Source organism: Notothenia rossii (assembly GCF_949606895.1).
Source record: "Notothenia rossii genome assembly, chromosome: 2".
NCBI lineage: Eukaryota > Metazoa > Chordata > Actinopteri > Perciformes > Nototheniidae > Notothenia > Notothenia rossii.
In genome coordinates, this window is record NC_136904.1 from 6,413,335 (window position 1) to 6,439,932 (window position 26,598).

A 26,598-nucleotide genomic window follows, 5' to 3' on the forward strand; every position below is an offset into this window, starting at 1 on the left:
TGATATCATTTTATTGAATATCTCAGGCGGAAAATGTCTTTTATTGCTGCCTGAAGCACTCGCAGAGCTCCGATATCCGCTGATGAGTATCTGTCTGCTAATATCTGGGACAGTTTGAACGCTACATATGCGCAGTATGGAGATTAAAACGACAATAAACCGGACAGAGATACAGACCTGCTTCATGTCAGCAGCTGGGGCTTTAATCGGAGGCTCATGCAGGATGCAGCAGCCGCTCCGGGGAAACTACGCTCCCAGAAAATATGTTATCATTTATTCATTACAGATGTGTGACTGCAGGACGGCTGCCACAGGGCGGATGGTATAATGATGAAGGCTGAAGCTCTACAGTCAGGTCACAATGTGGGGGGAAATAAGAACATGGAATTTGAATAAAATACAAAAAAATGAGTTTTTGTGTCTAAGCGAGAAATTCGATCGGACAATTGATGTCAAGGGTTTTTCAAAAATGTAAATGAACTCATTTTATTTGCCTTTTATCTGCATGTATAGACACTTTTTCATTTTGAGCAAAGTACACGTATGGACAAACCAATAAAAGGTAAACACTAAAGACACAGGAAAGAGACAAACACAAACTGTTAAGCAAAGTCGGAAGAACAACAAAAAAAACAGCCCCCGACCAACAGCACAGAAAGTAGTGTCCACTTACTTTTGGCAATATTGTGTAGCTTAAAGGGGACTTATCATGCAAAATGCACTTTTGTACGTCTTTTCTACATGTCCCCCGGTGTGTCAGGGAACTCACCAAGTGTCAGAAAACACAACCCTCTCTCTTTTCCTCTGTACCCAAATCTCTAAAAACGGGCTCTGCAACGGATCTGATTATTATTTGAATTGTTCTGACGTCAGAAAAGGGGTGCTCCGCCTATATGGGCAACTCTCCACCTATCAGGGGAATGAGAGACCGCTCGAAAGCGCTGGAGACGCTGTAGTACATATGCCAGGCCTGTAGGTGGCGCTGTAGTCACAGAATCAGCCCCTGCAAAAACAGGGCTGGAAAAAGAGCAAATAGAGCGAAATGAGGCATGGCTGAAATGCATGATCTGTTTGGTATTTGCTCAAAGGACAGAGGGCGTCGTTTTTTTTTGTTTGTTTTTTTTGTAAAGTGTCTTTACTGTAGGTTATTTTTTATTATATGTACAGCACTTTGGCTCGACCAAAGATCGTTTAAAAATGTGCTATATAAATAAAACGTGATTTGATTTGTTTGTTTTTTAAAAACTTCACAGACATGTTTTATATAGGTATGGCCCTACAATATATGTTTATATAGCATGATAGGTCCACTTTAAAGCAAAACGTTTATATGGAAAATGGACTGTACTGATGTATCTCTTTATGAGGTCTTTTCGATCCCCTCAAAACGTTTTACATACTCCCAGTCATTCACCTCATTCATGCAGAGCAGCACCACTTGCTCTAGGAAGCTAACATTCACACACACTCACACACACACACACCGTTGGCCACAGGGAGCAACTCAGGGTTCAGCATCTTGCCCAAGGGCACATCGACATGTTGACTGCACGGGCTGGGATCGAACCAACAACCTTCTGGTTGAAAGACGACGCACTCCCTCACAGCCACAGTCGCCCATATCAACTGTGAATTCCACAAATGTGTATTTTGGCATTACAGCCTGATTAGACTTGTCATATTGCATGAATTGCATGATTCAATGTGTTCAAGTTACCCAGCTCTGATCCCTGTGTGAATGTACCTCTGCATTAATCTACACGTCTCCAGCAGCCGGTGAAGTGTGTGTAGTATCACTGTTACAGAGTGTATTGGCATATTTGCTCTGATAGCATCCAGCTGTGAGGAGATGCATCTCAGCGGGGGGGGTGAAGCTTCAGCCTGCAGGCAGCTAAGTGTCCGTTAGCTCGTTCAGACTTCCTCTCGCTCCGTCGGCAGTTCACTATCGGCTTCTGCATCTTCAGTATTTACACATTGACTGTTATCCACCCACTGACTACACATGTAAACGCCACTCCTCGTACAGTACGATTGATTCACTGAATATTAATGTGTTTTAATTCTGCCAAGGATATGATTCTTTCGCCATGAAACTTGGTGAAGGAAGAACTGTTTGGATTTTGGGCTGATACAGGAATATTTTTTTTATTTATGGGAACAGCCTTAAATTGGAGGTTTGTGCCCAATCTTATTTTTGTTTAAATATATTTTTTATTATATGTATTATTTTATTAATTATATATGTTGTATTTATTTACAAAAACTGTGTATATTCATGTCTGTGTTTAACATGCTTGAGGACTGATCAGAAAACGTTATAAGAAATATTTCAGATTTGGGATTCTGTTATTTCCTCGACACAGAAGTGTTTGTACTGTATCCTCATCAGTATTCAATGACCTGTTTTATATGGGTCTAAATGGAATAATTATTAAACGCACATCTCACCAGTAATGTGTTATTTGTGTACCAAACATTGAGATTCATGAGGCGTGTGAAGAAGTCTAATTAAATCAGCGTAAGAGAGTGTGTGAACTAATTAATTTCACTGTTTATGATCACCCATTTCATTTGTCCGAAATCACATTAGAAACATTTAGACGTCCGTGTGTTGTGTACACGCTGGCACTCCTAAAAAGGTGGACAGTCGAACACTCAGGCCTTCACAAGTGTGTGTTAGCAGTGTGTGTCAGCGTAGCTCTCCTCTCCACGGTGACCAAGGCGTGTGATCGATGCTTTAATGAAACCTTTATCACTCCACTCTGTGCGATGGATTAACGTCGCTTTGCCTCAAATGGCTGCTACTAAATCACTGAGGACTGAGCTACAGGGGACAAGCAATTCCCTAATACGTGCACACACACACACGTGCACACACACACTCTCCAACTAATTGTGTCTTTGGTAAATGATACATGTTTTCACCTATTGCGGATGGGTTTTTCAGGTGGACGATTGAACAACTACATGTTATCTCTATGTAACACTCACAACTCTATTGGCTGGCGCTACAACACATTGTACGTGATAAGCTAAGGGGCGGGACATCTCTAAGTGGTTGACGAAACAGAACAGAAGAGTTTATAGACAAAATGATTACAACATATTGGGCAAGCTAACCAATCAGAGCAGACTGGGCTCTGGTTTCAGACAGAGGGTGAAAAGAGAGTATTATTCAACCCCACAGATCATATGACATGACTTACCAAACCTCTGACAATAATCATTCCCAAATCTGAACCATCTACTAGTAAACTATAAAAGTAGTAGGCCAGACACTGATTTAATAATTTCTTGAGAAGGTTGTTGATACAAACTGTTGATGCTGTTGACGAGAACTCATTAAACTCTCACCCATCCATTTTAGATACAGCTTACATCAGCTGAACACCCATAAATCCACAGTGTGCGGCTGATGTGACAGCTGGGAGCTGCGGAGCAGGATTATGAATCTGTAACACCGAAAAATAAATGGCTCAGAAATGTGTAACTGTAAACAACGAGACAAATTGCTCCATGCCAAACGCATATCCTCTTACTCTGACGGAGAGTGAATGGCAGCCGGCGGGAAGCCCTGCTGAATGAGACACTGAAATCCTATTATGTGTGTGTGTGTGTGTGTGTGTGTGTGTGTGTGTGTGTGTGTGTGAGCTGCTGTCAGATGACCCGCTGCATTTGCCTGTGTAAGGAGGGAGAACATCATAAAGCCACGCACAAACACATTAAACATGCACATTGGAGGACCTGAATTGACTCCAAATGGTGTTACATTTCAACCACACACTGAACTGCTGCTGAAAGGAAATGTAAGAAATAGATTCAAATATGAAATACATGCAAGTTGTTTCCTCCTCTCTGATTTCAATGTGTCTGACACTTGACATTAGCACTGACACAGCTGCCTTCTCATCCGTTGAACATAAGTGGTAAGACACACATAGTTTGCTCCGGTCATGTATCACTTATATTCCAGTTTGAGTTATTATGTGTCTCAAATTCGGATGCTTTCCCAGTTACCAATAGCAACCATATAAATCAACAGATAAACACTTAAGTCACGAGGCGTAACATCACTGTAACCACAAACACCTTAAAAGAAAGCTAGAATAACTCGGAGAGAAGACGTCCAGCAAAGACAAATATCCAGTCCTGGGATCAGGATAGGATACAAAATGTAATATTGTGATATTAACAGTATATAGTACATGTTTTGATTCAGTCAGACACATCTTATAGTCCAGTTAGAGTCTCTTATTCGTATCTGAGGCAACATGAACTAAGCACCTCATTTATAAATACAAACTGTTCAGTTGAAGACGGCGATGAAAATACCTCTTTGGAAACCACAGACACCTGAGGAGGACGCAATCAATATTGGAAAACCAGAACAACCTCTGCCAAGAAAAATATCCCGTCCAGTGATTCGGATCGGTTACAGTATTTAATGGGTTCTTCTTCAGACATTTCTACACCATACCTCAACGTTTTGTTAAAATCGGACCAGCAGGTTTTCTGTAATCCTCCTGACAAACAAACAAAACGTAAAGAATAAGCTCCTTTGAGGTAACAAGCATCCCTAAGTCTAAGAGAGCAGAGCCGTGATTTGGATCAGATGCTGAATGTATTGGGGCCATGCTTCACCTTACCTTACATTTGAAATGAAAATGGGGTTAATAGTTTTTGTGTAATCCTGCTGAAAAACAAACTACACAAAATAAGCTCCTCGGTGGAGGTAACAAGCATCCCTAAGTCCCTGCAAACATTCAGAAAGAAAACCCCACAGAAAACAGCAAGGGATACAAACATACTAGACTAGAAATGTCCCGATCTGATCACGTGATCGGGGATCGGAGCAGATCACGTGATTTTCAAAAGATCGGAATCGGGAGAAAAAAATCGGGGATCGGGATTTTTTTTTTTTTTTAAATACTTTTTTTAAGTTTTGTATTCAACGTTACAAAACAAAAATGACCATGTCAAGTCTTAAAGTCATCCTGAGGCCTTAGTTTTGGTTTCAAATTACACAACATCATGTATGTGTTGCTTCTTTGGGGCTTGTTTTCATAGACCTGGTTGCTTATTTCTCTCAAATCTGGCAACAGAGTGGGCAGGACGCAGTGTCTAATTGTAGCAGTAAGCTAATGAGTACTGATAAGCTTTATTTTGTTTTGATCCAATGCTGCACAACTGAACTGATCCAATGCTGCTGTGAAAGAAAGAAGCTATATCCATGTTGGATAGAATATCCAATTTAAATAAAAAAATAACCTTAAGGGACAACTTGAATGCTTTTTTCCCTTTTTTTCCTCTTAATGCATTGCATAAAGATCGGATCGGGAAAAATCGGTATCGGCAAACTGTCAAAATCAAATGATCGGAATCGGATCGGGAGCAAAAAAAGGTGATCGGGACATCCCTAGACTAGACCATTCAAAATGTTGATTTTATCAAGAAGCAACGCAAAGACTGGACAACCAATACAAGTTCACATCACACTATAACACCCACAACATCCACAGCCTGTTTCCATGCCCCTTAGTTCTGGTTAAGTCAAATCTTAATGCTACAGCAACCATGACATTTAAGAAAAGAGTCTGCATTTGACTTTATGTCTGCAGTTCATGACTTTCCCCTTCTACATGACAAGTCTCTTGAGCAAAGAACAGCTCATAAAGACATGTGTTTCCAGTACGATACCATACGTTATTGTCATCAAAACATTTTCTTTTGCATCACAGCAGCTCCATTTGCAACTTCTTCAAGGACAATTATTAAGACAAGATACGAGAAGACAAACCTTTAACATAACATCACGATCACTGAAGAGAAACGTGATCCAGACCCTCTAACGTTTGACCTGGAAACTGATCTGTGTTTAATTTGAGGATTGACTGGTGCACAAAGGAGTGCTTCAGTCTACATGTGTTACATTGTTGAACCCTGTACCTCCGATTTGACGGCAACAAGTAATATTCTCTGTTCAAGAATTGGGTGGGGTCAGAGATTGGACAGCCTTTATATGTTGATTTTGTAGGATGATTGATAGGTATCGTTCTTGAAACTTACAGAAAAACGTGTTTCTCTGTAAAATAGCTAAGTTCATTTTTCACATTTTAACAATAAGTAAAACTCAGAGTCAACAGGAAAGAAAAGTATAATATTAGATTGAAGCAACATCTATTCACCAGTCACCATGCCTTCTAGCCTCACACTTTCTGAAATATCTCAGAAGAGGAAGAGGCCTTCAATAAATCCTAATCAAAGTAAGAAACACTCAACAAGCAGCCATACCAATTTAACCCTGTTACGAAGAGCCACTCTGAGCTGGAGAAGTTGAGGTCAGTTACTTCCCAAATGTCCCCCTGCACTCCAACATGGTGACAGATCTAAAGGCAGTGACACTCTCTCTTTTTGTGAGAAGACCCCTTGGACGGAATCTTTAATCTTGCGCACAGAACTGAGGTGGAGCGGCTCTCACTCAACAATGACAATTTCACTTCGTCTTCCTCACATCCACCGCCCTTCTGTCCCGACTCTGACAAATATACGAGTCTCCTCCATCTTTAACCCGCCATCTTTATCAATCTGCAATCCTCAGCGTGTGCACTTCCCTCGCTCCTCAATCTCCTTCACGTCCATCCATCTTGATGTATCTGCGTCTTCCTTCAGCCAAAAGCCACACAGTTTGTATCGTAGAGAAGACTAATAAAGCTCTACAGTCTACACAAGAGCCAAACTAACAGAATCACAAGACTCGTAGGGTCACATTCAGATCAAAGGAAGCAGTTTTAAACAAGTTACATCCGTGGTGCCTTATCTGGGGCTCTGGGGTGTAAGACAAGTAAAAGATAACCCAGGATTTGTCATTTCTGCAAACTTATAGAAAGTTATTTTTAAAGTGCAGACATCATGATAAAAAGCCGGAAAATAACCATTAAAACAAGCAACTGGCTTTTATAACAATGGCCAAGCTTCGTGAAAGGAAACACTGAATTTGTCAAAAAAGAAACCGATACGTTTTTGAAAAAATAAAAAAAATTAAAAAGCATGATATGGACCGAGTGTTGGGAAAGAAGTTCCTAATAGTAAGAGGAAAACTGATGCAATACTAACATGAAATAATCTGCTTGCTGCTTTCTACGCAAACTTCCAGCAGTTATTGCATTCCCTATTTGTGTTCAAAGCACAGTGTGTCCACATTATGCATTGAATATAATGTGAACGAGGTGTTGCAAGTTTACTCAATGATAGAAAAAGGAAAAGGTTTGGGAAACATTGGGCTACAGAACAAAGTATGCGTTGACGCTTCTGAACAACCTAAAAGATAAGATACCAAATATGAATGTCTCTAAAAGTGTTACGGTACGTGGAAAAGGTAGGACCCAAATGCAGACTACAAGAACGGAGAAAGGTCTTGAAACAAAAACTGAGCTTTATTTAAAAGACAAAAGATGGCATAACTTGAAATGGTAGGTGAACTCAATCAGACAATCAGACACACCAGGGAAACTAACGACAGGAAGGAAAACACAGGGAGAAGGACCAGACAAGAAACAAGGAGGAGAACATGAGACAGGGAGAACAGCAAAATAAACCCAAAACTAGACACACAAAACTCAAACCCTGACAAAAAGTACATGAATACAGACGTCCTATTGGCCCTGGTGTTGACTGCGATGGTACATATGCTCACAATAAACAAAAGGACTGAATAAAAGCTACTTGAGGCCATCGAGTGGTTTGGAGAGTGTCTCTTTGTGCAGTAGAAAACCAAACAGCCGCAACTTAATCACAGCGCTGCTTTCACGTTCAAAGGCCTGTATTGTGGCACAGATAGGATGCCGGCCAATTAGGCCTGACCTCCCATTGAGGAGCGTCAATGGGCCACAAGGAGCCGTCTCTTCTGAACACGGGGATTGTGACTGAATACAGACAGCAGCTGGCAGGGAGACGAGGCTGCAGACAGATGGGCAGCGAACACACTGATAAACAGTCGGAAAGATCACCATCAGCACCTGATCTGATACTGAGCACGATTACTCTTCCCTAAAGATTATCCTTACATACTAAGACTGCTAGAAGGAAACAAAGAAGAAGGGAAGGTACTGATACTACACATACGGCCAGGATCTGTTGCATTTTCTGAATATTGGGTTACAGATTAGAATGTTCCAAAGGGGGGTTCGTTTAGCATGAAACACTTGACATAACTAAAGGATACGTTACAAAAGAAAGTAGAAAGGAAGTGAGGTCAAAGGAAACAGTTTCTGCTAAAAAAGTGAGCAATGATTGAGAGTCAGAGCTGAACATTTCAGATGTGTGTTTCTCACACTGGACTGTCACTTTATTTAATGTACCTTATTATTCATGTTTTATTATCTTTGCTTTAAAATGTTTTTTTTTAAATTCCATTTTATAATATGTTTCTTAATGTCTTTCATTTTTGTAAAGCACTTTGAATTGCCTTGTGTTGAAAGGTGCTATATAAATAAACTTGCCTTGCCTTGCTGAGAGTTATGAACTCAATATCATCTTTGATTTAGAATTCAATCATATCGTCTTTCTGTATTGAAAGTAGAGCTGCGCAACGTATACTTTTGTAATCCTCACTTTGAAGTCGGCGTGTATATTTGGGGATGAAAACATAGCAAAAGAGTCTGCACTCGATACTATCATTGAGAGATAGTGTGAGTAGAAAACAGCACTCCAAATCATTCTATTATTTAAGTGACAGTGTTAGTGTTGAGTTCAATGGTAATTGGCACAGATATCGTTCCCAAGCCATGGGGTCAGTAAGTTGTCTGTGTATACCTGTAAGTGCAAACTGTGTACATGTAGTGTCATGTGATATAACTTATACACAAGTCACGTGTGAATATGCTGTTGTGTTTTATAGTGCACTGTGTGTCATTTAGATAAAACTAAAAAAGCCCTTTTGAGTACATTAAAGTGTATCATAGCTACTGCCTGCATATGTCCACCAAAGAGATCTCCATGGATTGATCAATTTGAAAATGTGATGAGGAAGTCCAAAAATAATGTTTTCATATATCATATATAAAATGTTGTTTCCCTGTATTTTAACTTTGCAATATTAAACGCCTTATATTCCCTTTGTTTGCTCTTTGCATATCTAAAAATAATTGAACAATCGAAGCCAAGATTTGAATTGCCAACGACTGCTTCTCTGTCAACGTTGTTCAAATGCCAACGGATAAAACCTGGAAGTATTGTATTTCTGCTGCTAGAAGAAATGCATGCTGGGATACATGAACCAGCATGCATGTTTGTCCAAAGATATGTATGTGTGATTCTTAAAGCAGGTCCCACTAACACAGTGTTAGACACGCCATTGTCACATCCTGCCATCTAATTGGCTCTTCCACAGTGCCAATCAAGCCTTAATGAATAATTAGGGCCAATTACAAACGATGACATCATTGCTTTCAGACTTGGAGTGCATCATCACAGAGCCGCTGTCTTCTTCTCCTCCTTTTCATTTTAAACTCATCGATCATCTGATTTCTAATCATCAGCTGATCTGCCCTTTCTTTTTCCGTCTCTTTGGTCCTTTCCTTTTCTGCAAGCTTTCTGTTTTCATACCTCCCTCTCTGCCTCCCTTTCTCATGCATCCCCTCCCCCCTTTGGCTTTTATTCATCCTAAATCATGAGTGCCCCTCCCCCTCTCACTCTCCCTTTCACTCCATCCTCCCCTCCGCCCCGCCCACCGGCCTCTCAGCTCCAGTTTAGCTCGCAGCGTTTGTCTTTGTCTGCTCGGCCCGTGTGGGTGGGTGGGTGTGTGTGTGTGTGTGTGTGTGTGTGTGTGTGTGTGTGTGTGTGTGTGTGTGTGTGTGTGTGTGTGTGTGTGTGTGTGTGTGTGATCGCTGAGGAAGGCAGTATGACTCTCAAAGATGCTGGGTTGTATTTTTAGCTTAGTCTCTCCTCTCCATATTCCTCCTCAGAGGAGCTGACCTGCTCCCCCCATAATTCCCCCAATCCCTCCACTACCATCACAGCCATGCAGTGATGACGTATTTTTGTGGGCCAACCCATAAATTAGCATCTCCCCGGTTCCCTCCACAAGGAGCCATGGGATTTCTCCATGTGATTTTTGATTAATGCAGAAAATATTCTCTGTGTCAAAAAACATATCTTCTTCAGCAGGATAATCTCCACATACTAACACCGCTTTATGATTTCTGAAGTAAAAAGCAAACGTTGGGCTATAAAGGAACTACAGCACGGTCACATGACTTCACTTCACCACCGCTAAGCTAAAGGTGGCTAATGTTGGGCTATAAAGGAACTACAGCATGGTCACATGACTTCACGTCACCACCGCTAAGCTAATGGTGGCTAATGTTGGGCTATAAAGGAACTACAGCATGGTCACATGACTTCACGTCACCACCGCTAAGCTAATGGTGGCTAATGTTGGGCTATAAAGGAACTACAGCACGGTCACATGACTTCACGTCACCACCCCTAAGCTAAAGGAGGCTAATGTTGGGCTATAAAGGAACTAGAGCACGGTCACATGACTTCATGTCACCACCGCTAAGCTAAATGCGGCTAATGTTGGGCTATAAAGGAACTAAAGCACGGTCACATGACTTCACGTCACCACCACTAAGCTAAATGCGGCTAATGTTGGGCATGATGACGTTCAATCGTCTCATTCAGACACATTTTAGCATCCGCCATTTTCAAATTCACCAGTGCGTTATTTATTGACGTGTTTTAGGTCGTACAATAGAATGTTAAAATCTGTTCAGCTGTTAACCACCGACCCTATTTCAGGATAACAACCAAAACAACTTTCAGAAAAACCATTGACCTCCAGACCAGGGGACAGGAAGGGATCAAATGCCGACTCATTTCAGGGTTTTAGGACTCATTCCTGCACCACTCTGTCGGTCTGAACACACAGGCAGCATCTTCTCAGACTCGTCTGATCCTGACACACAGCGCTGGGTATAAAGTGAATATCTTTGGGTTTTGGACTGACAAACACGTTTTTGGGGAGAAACTTAGAGACTTTTGTTACTTTTTCTGACATTAAATGGACCGAACAATTGACCAAGAAAATATCTGGCAGTTTATTCGGTAAAGAAAAGGGATCATGAGTTGTAGTCCTCGAGTGAAATCAAGTGTGTTTGGCTCTTAGTTGTTGTTAGCATTTCCAAAAGACTCAAATTAGTTCATTTCTTTCATGTCCTCCCTTCCCCATCTAAAAACAAAGGTGTGGTTAAAGTGCAGACTGCACTAGAACAAATGAAAAAGAACCTGTAATGTATGAATAGCACTTAAAATGGTTTGGGTTATTAAAAGCTTCTTCTTGCCGTTTGAGTTTGTTTCTTTATTCTTTATTGCGCTTATTGAACATTGCTTTGGATAAAAGCCTTAGCTAAATGAAATGTAAGGTGAATATCAAACCAATGATTTAATCAAACAGCTGTACTCCACCTGTGTATTCCGGTTGACTTTGAGATGCATGAAGTTAAATATACTTCAACTATGTCATGTCCCTGAGTCTTTTCACAACAGATTGAATAATTTTTTCATTCTAAGTTAGGGCTTATTTTCCCCAGCGACACCTCGATCAATCTGAAAGCTGACATACAAGAGAAATATGAGCTGAGAACATTGTAGAGGGGAGTCAGAGTGGGGGCGGGCGGGTTAGCCTTGAGGATGAAGGCTGGGTCAAGCAGGGGAACTTGACTTGGACCTTCCATTAAACACCTCCCCAAACATCAAACCGCTCCCCCCTCCCCACTCTCCCAGAGCTACTGTGCCTGAGGACAGGGAGGAGTGAGAGACGACGAGAGAAAGAGGACGCGTGATATGAGGAGGTCAATGCTGAAAGAGAGTGTGTGTGTGTGTGTGTGTGTGTGTGTGTGTGTGTGTGTGTGTGTGTGTGTGTGTGTGTGTGTGTGTGTGTGTGTGTGTGTGTGTGTGTGGTGCTCATTTGCATGCATGATTGTTTAATGAGGATTTGGAATGCATGAGCCTTCAAAGTGTTTTATTTAGCTTGACTTAATTATGCTGCATTAAATATAAAACATATTTATAGCTAATCGTGTGCATACATAAAGGAGACGAAATAGAAAATGTCAGGAAAAATATCTCTATTATTGAGTTTATGTGAAATATCTAAAAACAAATAATTTGAAATTAAGCAAAATGTTGTATTTGGGGCTGAAACATTGTATTAACAAACAGTTGATTAAAGAATTATTGTATTTGTTGATGAAGCGCATCTTAACATCAACATACAATAAAAAAGTATTATTGAAAAGGAATTTTATCAAAAATGTTTCCCCTTTCTGTTAGAGAGCATTTACTATGTCATCCTCTAGTGTGCTGTACTCGTGTAAATGTCTGCGCTCATCCATGATCACACACACACACACACACACACACACACACACACACACACACACACACACACACACACACACACACACACACACACACACACACACACACACACACACACACACACACACACACACACACACACACACACACACACACACACACACACGGTGATGTTGGGCCATCTGGCAGGTGGTGTAATGAGGGTCATGACCTCCTGTCGTCACCCTCCTCCTCCATTACCAATCACAGCTAAAACGTTCACAACAGAAAATAAATGTGGGTTTTTTCTGACAAATGAATAGAAAACTTACTGCCTAAAAAACTAAGGTTCATTTTGGGATTTCATAGAAGACAAATCCCTTTTTCTTTTTAATTAGATTATTTTGAATTATTAGATTAGATTTGCTTCATTAATTCCAATTTGGGAACTTGTTTTGTTACAGCAGCATGTAAACAGGCTTATTATTGGATTATACATCAATTAAATAGAGATAAACAAACGGTAAATATATACATGTTAACTACAGAAAGGTCCAAAAATACACAATATAAAATGTCCAGAATAAGCAAAAATACACTATAGTAGACTAACGTAATATTACATTCATACACTGTAAACACGGGTTATTTCAAAAGGGTCGAAGAAGTTGCAGTTTTAACATTTCCAAAGCAGATGGAGAGTGAGGTCAGCGACACACGGCTCTAAATCTCAGCTTCTCATTTTGTTTTGTTAAAATCAGCCTTCACACTTGATGGTTGGGATTAGAGGCAGATTAAGGCCATCCAACAGGGTGGAGGTTCCCCCACTCACCCCCCCTCACCCCCACTCCCATTGTCTCCTCACGCAGGACAGAGAGGATCCATCATAACACTCAGTATCTGCACTAGTTCATCACAGCACTTGTGCACACAACATAGCACATATGAGTGCACAGATATGCAAATTGAGACACAGCACTAGTTTGTGTGTCAAATATCAACACACTTTCTGTACACTACTCACTTCTCAGGGGCTTTTCTAGAAAAATATAGTGTGAGGGTAATACTGTGGCGCTGATCTTGTATATAAGTTATATCCATTCTGACGAGAACATGATTGTAAACAACGTGACGTTCCGTATGAACCAAGCTGTCCCTGCTGTCTGACGGCCTATTTGAGACGATTTTCATATTTTTGGAGTACTTGACGAACATAAATATTGTTTTCTGGCATGAATTTAACATTTTACGGAGAAAGTCTGCCTCCTGGTATGAGGGCGCACGTCAAAAGTAAGAGGGTGCAGCACCCCTGTTACACGGTTAAGTCAAACCCTGCGCTTCCATTCGTCTTATTATTTGATGGCACTTCAAGGTAAAGTGTATTTGCTATAACTTTGAAAGCTTTCATATTTCAAATCTTGCAGCCCTAATGTTAGCTTTTAAAAAGGCACTTTGGCATTATGTTAGTTTTCTCAGTTTAGAAACAAAAAAGTCATCAGAAACAATCTACACATGTTGGGTTTTACACACAACACTTAAATATGTATTTCCTGTGGAACAACGTAGAGCTGAGAAACATAAACAGTTAGTGCCAGAAACTAAACATAATGTTCATCATCAAATCATTTAGCATGCTATGATTTAACTACTCCTCTATAACCTCTCGGCATGCCCACGAGAGTCATGTACGCCTGCAATAACACACACACACACACACACTGTATTGCAGACAAGGCCCTTTTAAAACACGATAAACATCAGTAAGACATGGTGCTGTGTGTGTGTGTGTGTGTGTGTGTGTGTGTGTGTGTGTGTGTGTGTGTGTGTGTGTGTGTGTGTGTGTGTGTGATTACTGCAGAGAGGCTGCAGCCAGTCCCTGCTGTAATGCAGCACTGCAGCGTTACTGTACTCACACTGCAGGTCACAGAGCACTCCCTGAAAATACCACACACACACACACACACACACACACACACACACACACACACACACACACACACACACACACACACACACACACACACACACACACACACACACACACACACACACACACACACACACACACACACACACACACACACACACACACACACACACACACACACACAGGCAAGAGGAAGTGCTAAAATGCCGAGTCATCTCCGACTAAATACTTTTTGAATGGAAGAAAAATAAAATAAACCAAGTTGTAAAACAAACAGAACGAGAGTATTTTAAACGCAAAGATTGTAACAGCTGCTAGTTTTAGCTTTTAGGCTATTTTGTTTTTTTAAATCCTCGCTCCCCGAATCCCCCATAAATAGTTTTCCTTTCACTTCCACTTTCACTTCCAGGCAAGGGAACAGGAAGTGCTAAAATGTCGACTTATTTCCCAGGATTTAGGACTCATTCCTGCACCACTCAAATTGGTAATGTTTGCTATCATTATGTTTTGAGGCATTAACACCATCCACCTCCATCTGACTCTGTGTCACACACACATGCCTGGGAGCAATGGTACCTGCCATCACTACCAGTCAAGTGAGTATAATGGTTTTTCACACACTCTGCCCCCCCCCACCCCCTATATTGACCCCCTTAATCTCATTATGCCACATGATTGGATGTTGCTCCGAGGCTCGTCTGCACGTGCTGCCGCTGACGGACCATCTGTTGGACCGGACGCCTGATCTGAAGTGAGAGGGTTTCATCCAGAGCTCCACCATCTGTGTGGCGTTCTGCTGGAGCAACAGGACATGAAGCAGGAAGAGGGGAAACAGGCGCTGCAATGGCTGCTGCTAACGAGTACGTTGCAATTAAGGTTTTGTATTTGGAAGCCAACTCAGAGGACATTTTAATGATCGCTGAAGATGTATCTTTTTAGATTAGCTTTTTATTATCGACAGCCCTCTCTTAATCCGTCTTTATTATTCTTACTATTTATTTTATTTAATAGGTTGTATAGGTTTTTATTTATATATATTTTAGAGTTCATTACTGAGATCCCCTTTTAAATTGGACTTTTGATCTTTATTACGCTTATTATTTATTCTATTATCATTATTAACGTTCTATTTATTTCATAGGTTTTCATATTTTTCTGTATTTTTCCATTTCCTTTATTTTATCCAGGGATCATTATTGATTTTATTGTATTTTCTTTTTCTTAACATACCTTTTATCTCCTTGCGTCCTTTGAATTGTAATGTTGTTATGGTGCAAACAGATTTGAGCGTTTGTGTTTTAACTTGTGTTAAAGCAGTGCACCTGGTGTGTGAAAAATGCTATAAAAATAAAGCTTTAACATTATTAGGACCTTCCATCCATGTCCGTCCTCGCCTTCGCCGTGAAATGTACAAAGTCGCCTGTAACCAAAAGCACTCGGCCATCCCATCATGCACCAGTCAGGGGTTTGAGTGGACGGAGGGAGGAGAGTTTATTTATCTAATGTAAGATACCAGAAATTCCATATTGGTGGGAAATGAAGTGAGGGTTGAGTGTAGGAGAGGGAAGTAAGGCATCTCTTCAAATGGTAATTTCCCCCGCTTCACTCCTGGACGCTTTAGTGCTGACTCAGGGGGAAAGTGCAGATTGCTTTTGCAAAAAGGATGAAAGAGAGTTTTTTGAGGGAGAACGTGAGAGAGAGAGAGAGAGAGAGAGAGAGAGAGAGAGAGAGAGAGAGAGAGAGAGAGAGAGAGAGAGAGAGAGAGAGAGAGAGAGAAGAGGGATTTATGCTCAATTTCATTACGTTTTTGGCTGGGGGGGGAGAGGGCTGCGGGACCATGAGGGGCTTAGCCATAACCCATTCCCATTTGATTACCGGCTATTGATTCAGGCATTAAATTGGTCGCTGTTGAGTACGGCAGCATGTGAAGACCTGACAGGAAGAGGGACTGGATTAAAGAAGAGATGGCAGATCCTGGGGGCCACAGTGAGGTAAAGCTGACTGTGAAGGGCCTGAAAGCTACAGCCCATGCTGGAGCCTCAGGGCCTGCGTCCATAGCGGCTTGACCCCGGAGTCTTTTTCAATTCTCGACAGTGACGAGAGAGAGCCTGGCGTTGCATGCAGCCGCCTTGAGCAAAAGCTCTGCACCCAAACGTTGTTTTCTGAGCGCTTTGTTATTTCCCTGCGGCCACGGCGAGATGAAATTATTTAAAATGTTCAGAAAAGCATTGGTGACCACATTGTGGAAATCGGAGGAGAAGCTTGTTTTTGTCATCATATCAAATATCAAAAAGCATGTTTGTTTGCGCAGATCAGCTGGACGGCTCGAATGTCGCTGCAGTAGAGTGTTGTACTTTTATAAGTGTAACATGAATGTGTAATCCCTGCTCTACGGCTGTCAGGCGGCTGTGAGCGGTGAAGCTCATTTAAACAAAGTGTGAGAGAAGCATCTTCAGGTTGGTGCTCAAAGGAAACAATGTTAAACCAATATAAACTAACCGAAATGGATCATTAAAAGCTGGAGAAATCCTCTACCAAGACCAATGGTGCATTCAGGTTCCCCTCGAAGGTTACCATCTCCCTCATTGTGGATTTGTTCTTCATGGTTGTTACGGTTGCTGTTTCTGTCTGCTCATTAATCTGCCTGTGAGTGTTTTCAGCTGTGCGTGTAATATGTAAATAAGCTGCGCAGTAGCCCTGACGTCATTGGCTGCCCATCCTCTGGTCCGCCTCTGGAGATTTTGATTGGATTGACGTCATCCAATCGCAGCGCACAGCCGGCGCACACCTGCTGGGGAGGAGTACAAAGGCCGCGGACTATCACCACTCTGGAGGCTCTGTTGAGTGAACAGACGCCTCTCGCTACTTGTTCTGCAACTTCTGTGGTCTGTGTTTAGAGTGGTTAGTATGGTGTGACTGTTGCCTTTAGTTTAGCTGTGTTTTGTATAGATTCTTTGGTTAGTTGTACCACTTTTGAAGTGAGGTTTTGTTTCGTTCTTTATATTAGTATTTATTTCCCCTGTGTGCCATTAGACTCCTTTTGTTTGGTTATCAACCTGTGCCCTTTTGGCCCTTTTGTTTGTTCAGGCTGTGTGCCTTCCATTTTGTTTTACCCGGTTCTATAACAAAGCCATTCATAATTATTACCAATTACATGCTGGTGTGTGTTGCATTCCTCTTCCCCTAGTTGGGACGTAACAATCGTGTTCAAGAGCTTTAACTCGTAATGTGAAAATACCATGCGTACTACAAAGAAGAGGAGTTGTTTTGTACTTTCACTGAAGTAAACCGTCAAAAGGCAGGAGTTATACAAATGGTTTCTACACTCTATACTTCATACAAGGATCTGAGCACTTTCTCCACCGCTGCTTTGACAAGCTAAAACAGGAGGATGGCTCTTGATAAAGTAAATTGAAGAATTCCTTGAGATGCTTTAAGGGTAAAACCTATCTGTTCCTCTTTTGTGTAGACGACGTGCAGCAGTTACTCAGTAGAGCTGGACTTCTGCACCGGTCATGTCTTTGGATAGCTGTTTCATATTTCCCTTCTGCAGGCTCAACGCTTTCACCATCTCCATCCTAGCAGCTGCTACAATCAGGCTGATAAGTGCTGATGATTGGGACTGATGGAGCCCAGCAGGTGCTCCAAACCTCTTTCCCGTCCAGATGATCCATAAAGACGTCATCGACACTGCTTCACACACGCCTACACTGAAGGCAGCAGGAATCCACATCCAAACATATTATTGACTTCATCCCAACATGTGCTACCTATTTACTGCTACCAACTAAACAATAGGCAGCACACACAATAACAATTATCAAGCTGTGCAGGCACACTGCCGGGCTTGATTAAAGCTCTACCAAGCAATAAGCAATAAACACAATTGACTGGGGACATACTCAGGACACGAGCGTGTACTCTCAGGTAATGGGAGAGAGAGAGGAAATCACTTCTCTGCTAATGCTGTGTCTTAATTCAGACACTTCCCTTTGTTACACTGCATGCCATACACTGAGAACACTTGGGCAGTGTGGGATTTTTGAACAGGTAATACCGTCTCAAATTGGACAGTGGCTGCTGTGTCTTTCCAGGAAGTGACAATGGCCGCTGTTAGCTATCTAGCTAGCAACATTATCTTTTGAACAACCACCACCCGTTTAGGGCTTATTGTAAACTGGGTGGTTGTTTTATGTGGAATACATTCAATATTAAACAATTTACGTGGAATGAAAAGTTAACATCATATTCCATAATTATCAGAGCATTAAGACACAAGTCATGCATTTGAAGAAGCCACACACACACACACTTGTTAGTGACAGAGCTACGGGCAAGATGAAGGCAATCTCAACTAACTCGTGTGTGTGTGTGTGTGTGTGTGTGTGTGTGTGTGTGTGCCAAAGACTTCAGCTAATTGAATCACACCAACATGATCTCTTTGTCGAGCCACACTGAGACTTTGTTCTTCCTGTTCCCACACTATTAATGATTTGATTTTTTTTTATCTGAAATTAATATAGTTAACTTTCTTTTCTTGCATCATTAGTTTGCTAAGCCCCTCTAACAGCAACATCACTGGGTACTCTCTTAACTTCCCTCCATGGGCTATAGGGTGGAATCAGTTGACTGACGTACTCAACAAATTGACGCCATGTCACGCTATAGGGAAATGCTCCCTTTAAAAGGAAACTGCACAGCTTTATTAACTAACATCACAATAATTACATTTGTACAACCACAATTGAGGGTGATGGAGGCATAACACTCTGTGCAGCCCCTCAGGACCCTCAACATTACAAGGAACACCTCCCAAAGAAACCGCTCGATTAACGGGGAAAATGTTTCTAAACCTGGTATTCATAGAAACCAATATTCTGATTCTGATGTGAGACTGTGGATAATTGGTCGGGCTCTGAAGATGAAGATCGCGCCTCTTCCTCCCGATAATGACTCATTCGAGCAGCATGGATACAGAGGTAACCCTCACATAGAGGAGGGGGGGAGGAGGGGGGAGTCAGTGAGCGATGTAAAGGAAACAGAGGAGCGATAGAGATACAGAGAGGTAGAGAGAAAGATGGGGGGTAGTTTCTCCGTCTTTGTTAATGGCTCAGGCGAAGCCCCCCCCCCCCCCTTCAGAGGGGCCGCGGAGAGCGAGCAAACCTCCAACCAGAAAAAGAAGAGAGCATTCCCCAGGTCGCCATGGTAACCGAGCCCTCAGCTGGGGGTACTGTATGGAAAAAGGCAGGAGGGGGAATATAGGGGGGGTTTGACACAAGCCATAATTTTGATTATCCCCCTTCCCTGTCTGCAGAGCAATCCTCCCAGCAGACTTTTGTCTACCAGCAGTATATCCTCCCCCCTCCTCCCCCCTCCTCCCCCGTTTGGAGCGCGCTCTTTGAAACTACTCGTTTTTTTTTCAATGTTAATTAATTAGGAAGACGCACAGCAAGGTGTGTGAAAAGCAACTCAGAAAGAGAAGAGAACATGTGTTTCTAGATGCCACAAGCCTTTTTATTTATCCAAAACTGCTCACTGAGTGCTAAAAGTCAGCCAAACGGAACCAGAACAGGTTCAGATTCCCTCCCGATTTCCTCCCCTTCTCCTTTTCTTAAATATTAATTAAGAAGATGGACTTCCAGGGACGTAGCAAAAGCAACTCAGAAAGAAAATAAAGGCAGCTAGTATTTGAAAAAAATGCTAAAAAGGTGCACATTTCCTCCCGGTGTGTCCCTTTTACGGCCCGTCCACACGGCGGCGTGCATTGAAGCTTCAAAGCTTCTGCCAATTCACTTTGAATGGGGTGACGTCACGCTTTGCCGAACTGCATTGTGGGAGCGTCGCTACGTGTTGCTCGCTTCAAAAGTTGAGCAATGTCCAACTTTCCAAGCTTCGACAGAAGCGTCAGCCAATCAGATCATATGCCAGTACAAGCTCTAGCCAATCAAACCGCGTGCTCGTGTGTCTGGGGCGGGAGAATCATTTGATTGGTTGTTGGTCGAGTTTCAGACACGCCCACCGGCAAGCTTCAACGCACGCCGCCGTGTGAACGCTTTGTTACTGTTGAATCTACACTAATTGTCTCTCCTGGCTCTCATACAGTCAGGATACCATGGAGATAACAATAACTTGGGATATTTTCATCTCGCATCTTGCCTAAATTAAGTTGATCATAAAACATTGGGTATGAATTTAATCTACCGGATGCTCAGCTTCAAAATAAGTCCCAAATGGTGTTATATGTACGTTTTCCAGCCACAAGGAACGCCAACATGTGGGCTGCAACAGGCTCGATAAGGCTTGTTGACCATAACAGCTCACTGGGTGCTAAAAGTCAACAAAACAGACGACTAAAAAGATGCTGATTTCTTCAAGCTTTGTCTCCCCTCCCTGATAAAAAACAGAGACCGCTGTAAACTGAAATTCTATTTTTCTCTCCATGTATGCAAATGAGGAGCCATCAATATTTTGTGTTGTTTTATATTTAATGCAGCATAATGAAGAAAAGCTAAATAAAACACATTGAAGGCTCTGAAACACACACACACACACACACACACACACACACACACACACACACACACACACACACACACACACACACACACACACACACACACACACACACACACACACACACACACACACACACACACACACACACGTGTATATATAGCCTATATATGCATGTGCAGGCAGTGAGAGTCATGGGAGTGTTCCCACCTGCAACCTGCTGATAATGAAGCTATATTTCAGTCACCTAAAGGCAGCCATCTGTGCTGGGGCTCTCACTGCTGCCCACACTACCCCCACCACACACACACATACACATACACACACACACACACACACACACACACACACACACACACACACACACACACACACACACACACAGCATGGCTCTACTGGAGCCAAGGGACTACAGTCTTTAGGATTTTCCACGTCAATAACATGACACTTTCATTACAACACAACAGTCTCTCTCTCACACACACACACACACACCAGGTTACAGCCAAATACAAGTGAAGGATGTCTTTGTATTCCCGGGGATTTTGTGAATGTTGACCAGTTTGATTGAATCCAAGTCCTCTGGTAGATTAGTGCATGATGTATATTTGACTGCACGTCGGTGATGTGGCCTGGATAATCAAGCTCCTGAAGAGACAACAAGCTCATTGTCTGCTATGCTTTATCGTTACAGTTTTACTTCTCATTTAACTGTTCTCACACAGACACACACGCACTCTTATGGCAGCGAGCAATTTACTGTATAAGAACACACAAAAAGATATGTGAAAATATCTGAATGAAGTATTTTATGGAAGCATGGATGTCCCGGCCAACAAGTCGTATTTTACAGACTTAAAAAAAATACATGTCTTGTCTTGACATGAAATGTGCAAATGAGAGCCAGTGAATGGCAGTCATATTTTACACACCTCTGACAGGCAGCCTTAAAAAATCTACTTGCTTTAAATGTCCTGTTTACCAACAAAGTGTAAAGCGCAGATGGGAGACCTTGGTCGTATACAGTGAGGTAAAAAAGAGAGAGAGGACAAGAGGAAGTGGAAACACTATCCTCAAATCCTCAAATACAAGTGAAAGTTCTGATTTTATATTGTTACTCAAGTAGAAGTACAGAAATATTATCAGAAAATGCACTTTGAGCATGAATAGTTAAAGTACTCAGAATCCAGAACGGTTCTTTTCATAGTTTCAAAAATATAATTATTTGTTTTATATCACCAACAAATACATGTCATATCATTTTAATGCTGAAGTTTGTCAATGTCAAATCTTAACACTCATTATCAGCTATCTGAAACAACCTGCACTCTTTCTACTTCCTGTAGTGATCATTGAGTGGCCATTGTCTCAGGAGGAAAGATGAAACCATGACAACCGTCCCAACTGTTGGCGAACACTTCGAAAATTAGCGCTATATGGAGCCCGGGAAGAGAGTGTAAAAGAAAAACTTCAATCCCCCCACACACACACGAAGACACACAGACTAATTGTTCAGAGTCAGCACAGCCTCTCGTCATTCGGCTTCGACCAGCAGACACACACCATGAAGGCATTGTTCCAACTGTAACTGGGAACAAAGAGGAAAAGCATTTATCTGAGATGGAATTCAAAACACTAGCCTCAGAGCTAAAGCTAACAAACACTATGCATCACTCCTGGATAAACACACTGCTGTTTTCTGTGGTTTGAAACCTGATTCATGTGTTATTGTTCACTGACAAATATGTAGTCCTTTATCGGTGCAGGAATGAGTTCTAAACCCTGAAAATAAGTCAGCAAATAAGTCAACTGGACTGGTGAATGGTTTTCTGAACATGTTTGTTGTTCTACGACATGTAATACCTTGGTGAACCCTACTGATGAATGTGGAAACGGTGGTTGCTAACAAGTGTCTAAATGAGGCGACTAAACGTCATCACGCCCATTATTAGCCCCCTTTATTATTAGCCCCCTTTATTCTTAGCGGTGATGACGTGAAGTCAACATCAAGTGGTGTTTATATCTGGAGATTATCCTGCTAAACAAAAAGGTTTGCTGCTCCTTTTTTGTCTAATTTGCGCCATCAATTAAGAAAACACAGAGTTTGCATAGCATGCGTTATTGGTGCTACAGTAGAAGTGCGATTGCACCCCTCAAAGTGGATTCCCTTTGAAAAACACGCTGCAGTTAAGATTATCTAAAGTGTGGAAATATTTTACACATGGATCAAACAATGTGGGGCACTACAAACTCTGCACATTTAAAAAAGGCATTTTGCAGCAGTACAACTTTTTGCATACACATTTGAAGACAGCTGTTCACTTCATGTCGGCACACAAGCATGTACTGTATGTTTCTGTTAGGAACATCCACACTTATTTGTTTTAACAAAGTTTGTTCATCACAACCATGGTATTTTTGCACTGCTGCAGCTTACATCATGCACCATCTAACGGTGTTGGGTCGTTTAATATTTTCCTTTGCTTTAGTGCTCTTGTATGACTGAGGAAAAAGGCCTAAGCGAACATAACAGGCGGTTGGCAAAAATATTTGCCAGTGAACTTAACTTGTTGAAATGTCATAACCATTTGAAGAAGGTCAATGACTTGGTTAAATAACTTTCTATTTAATACACCCAATCAGCTCATCTTGTTTGGAAAGTTCTTGATTTGTAATTTGAGCAAATTAATTGTTGTGATAATCAGTTCACAAAAAATAATCTTAAAAATAATCAAAAAATTACAAGTTCAAAAATAATGGTTTGTTGATGAAATAAGCTTCGAGATGTGGGTTGATCTTAAAACAGTCCTTTAATTATTCAAACATCAAATTGTAATCAGAAACTGAACCATGTAAAAAGGTATTATGCTGTGCCAAGCAGCACACACACACACACACACACACACACACACACACACACACAGAGCGTGGGCTTGCTCTGCACTGGAGGAGGTTTAATGATATACGGGTATCCCTGTCTGTGCCTCCGATTTATACCAAAAGCCTTGAAAAAGCAAAGACACACACACACACACACACACACACACACACACACACACACACACACACACACACACACACACACACACACACACACACACACACACACACACACACACACACACACACACACACACACACACACACACACACACACACACACACACACACACACACACACACACACACACACACACACACACACACACACACACACACACACACACACACACACACACACACACACACACACACACACACACACACACACAGCTCTGATGAGTGGTGCAGGAATGAGTCCTCCACCTTGGGTTTGAGTCAGCATCCTGTTGCCTTGATTGGAAGTCAGCGAATTTTTGAATGTGTTTTTTACGGTAGCCGAAAAGTGCAAACGCGTTACAACGGCCCAAATGTTAACCATGAAGATAAACGCGCTCAAGCTTCAGAAACCATGCAAAAACAAATACAAAAATGTGCCAAGACACACAGAAGAAACATCTTCATCAACTTGACAACACATGCGCAGTGTTTACAAAAAGCGCCGAATGAACACAACGGAAACTGTTTCCAGGCGACACTAAAAAGTGACGCACACAGCTGAGACCGGAGCGCTTGTTGACGTTGGGGGGAAATAAAGTTGATCAACTGTCACTGTTGTTTCAAATTTTCGAGAAATGTTTTATCGGCTTATTTAACAATGTGATGACATGATTCCTTCCGATAATTACTGCAGGAGCCCACTCCTGATGTCCCTTCTTCATGAAGAATATCCCAAATATCCAAACTTGTAAAATAAAATGTGAAAACAAGAAAGAATATGGTACTAAAGGAAAGTTTGATCTAAAACACTACAGCATGCATTTGAAATAGCGAGTTATTACTCAGAAACTTCATGTCTAATTTTTAGATGGTATTCTTAACAAAGTCTCCACTTCTGTGATGAATTCCAATGTATCCTTATTTCTTAGTTAAATATGGGTCCTGAATCTGATGCAAGGTTTTCTTGGCAAACTCAACTGGAAACGTTAACATCCTTCTTCATACCTGAACAGCACAATGATATGCAGCTCTATACTAAAGGTTGTTTCTAGTTAGTTGGTCCATCCACATTATATAAACGGTAAATTAAATGTTAGAAACATCTTCCACTTTACCACAACAAAACAACTCAACAGCACCACAATCTACAGCCTCCAAGATCAGCTGCAGTTGAATCAACACTGAAACAGTCCCAAGAAGAACTGAACATATTTCACCCAAAATAAATCTTGAAGAACTGGAGATCACTCTTTGGTTTGACTTCTTCACGAGCAGCCATTGATAAACCTCAAATTGATGTATCTTAAGGCTGTCCTTTGCTAAAATCCAGTCGAACAACGCTCGATTTGTTGATTTAATCAACATTTGATTCACAAAGAATGATTTAAAAGCACAACTTTAAATCCATATTGTGTTTGTAAGATGTTTGCTCTTTCAAGTTAATCAGAAGTCATTCAGCATGAAATAAGGATAACATCAACTAATCGAATAAAGACATTGTAGGCAACTAAGACCAAAAACAACACATTAATCCACTAGGAAGGGGCATTCCTAATGTTTCCTATGTATAACTGCCTACTGAAACATACAGTGAGGCCTGAGTAACACTAAATATGAGGCAGCCATGGAGAAAAGGAACTCAGAAGACTGCACCATTAGAACAAATTTGCAGAATTGTGTGATGTTGCAGCTGCATAGTGTGTGTGTGTGTGTGTGTGTGTGTGTGTGTGTGTGTGTGTGTGTGTGTGTGTGTGTGTGTGTGTGTGTGTGTGTGTGTGTGTGTGTGTGTGTGTGTGTGTGTGTGTGTGTGTGTGTGTGTCGGACAGTGCAGCAGCATCACTGCCTCTTCTGCAGAGAGAGCAGCCTCAGCAGATGGATGCTTTAACGGAATTACAGACAAGAAAAATCACAAGGGCCCATTATCAGGGAGCCCTCTCTGCCTGACAACAAGGATTAAAGGCACACCACCACCACCACCACAGTGTCATCATCATCAGCACGGAGGCAGCACATCTCAAAGCCGCATCCACCAGAAACACCCGCACTTTAGAGACATTTCCCATTCAGAACCCGCAGCGGCGATGCAACATAATTCACCCCGGGTTTGAGGCGTGTTGATGCGGGGAGCCCTGCCAGCAACTCCCGCATCTGGAGGCTTTCAGGAGAGGCTTTCACTAACCTGTCTGTCCTTTGCCCAGCGTCTTCTCCAGGCGGTACGGTCCCACATAGTTGGCGTAATGCCCGCTGTCCTTAACCGATGATGACATTTTATTAAATTGTTGGTTTTGAGATAACTCGCAGGGAGTGAGTTTATTTTTTGTATTTTTGGGGAGATAAAGTGCAAATCCGCGGCGCAGTGTTCTCCTCGGTCGGCGTTCCTGTCTTTTTGGCTGCAATATATGAGTCTCCCTGTGCGTGCGTAAAGGTGTGTGTCTCCGGGTCCGGGGTTCGGTTCCTCAGTGCGGCTCAGATGGCGGGTTTGAGTCCGGGTGTCATGGTGTTGGTGCCGGAGGAGCGGGTCGCTGCAGCCCCGTTGGGTGTGATCTGATGATGGGACAGCATCTACTGCTGGCGCTCAGCAACCTGCGTCAGCAAACACTCAACATTAACACACACTTCCGGTTGTCCCTTTCAAAATATAAGCTGTTCCATTCAACTTAATATTGTAATAAAGCTTTATTTATATAGACCATTTCATATACCAGGTGCAGCTGACACAATGGCCAACATTATAAATTAAAACTGAAAATTCACCTCAG

At 41.8% G+C, this 26,598-nt stretch overlaps 1 protein-coding gene across 10 annotated transcripts in view; it reads right to left on the reverse strand.

Moving 5' to 3' along the window:
* LOC307030562 (serine/threonine-protein kinase BRSK2-like) overlaps positions 1-26,393 on the reverse strand; it is a 111,054-nt gene extending 84,661 nt beyond the window's left edge. For all 10 annotated transcript variants that reach the window (XM_079667057.1, XM_079667061.1, XM_079667064.1 and 7 more), the window contains exon 1: positions 26,019-26,393. In XM_079667057.1, the coding sequence (XP_079523183.1) occupies positions 26,019-26,106 (88 nt within the window). In that variant the 5' untranslated portion in view covers positions 26,107-26,393. The remainder of the gene's footprint in view (positions 1-26,018) is intronic.
* Between the last annotated feature and the right edge of the window lie 205 nt (positions 26,394-26,598).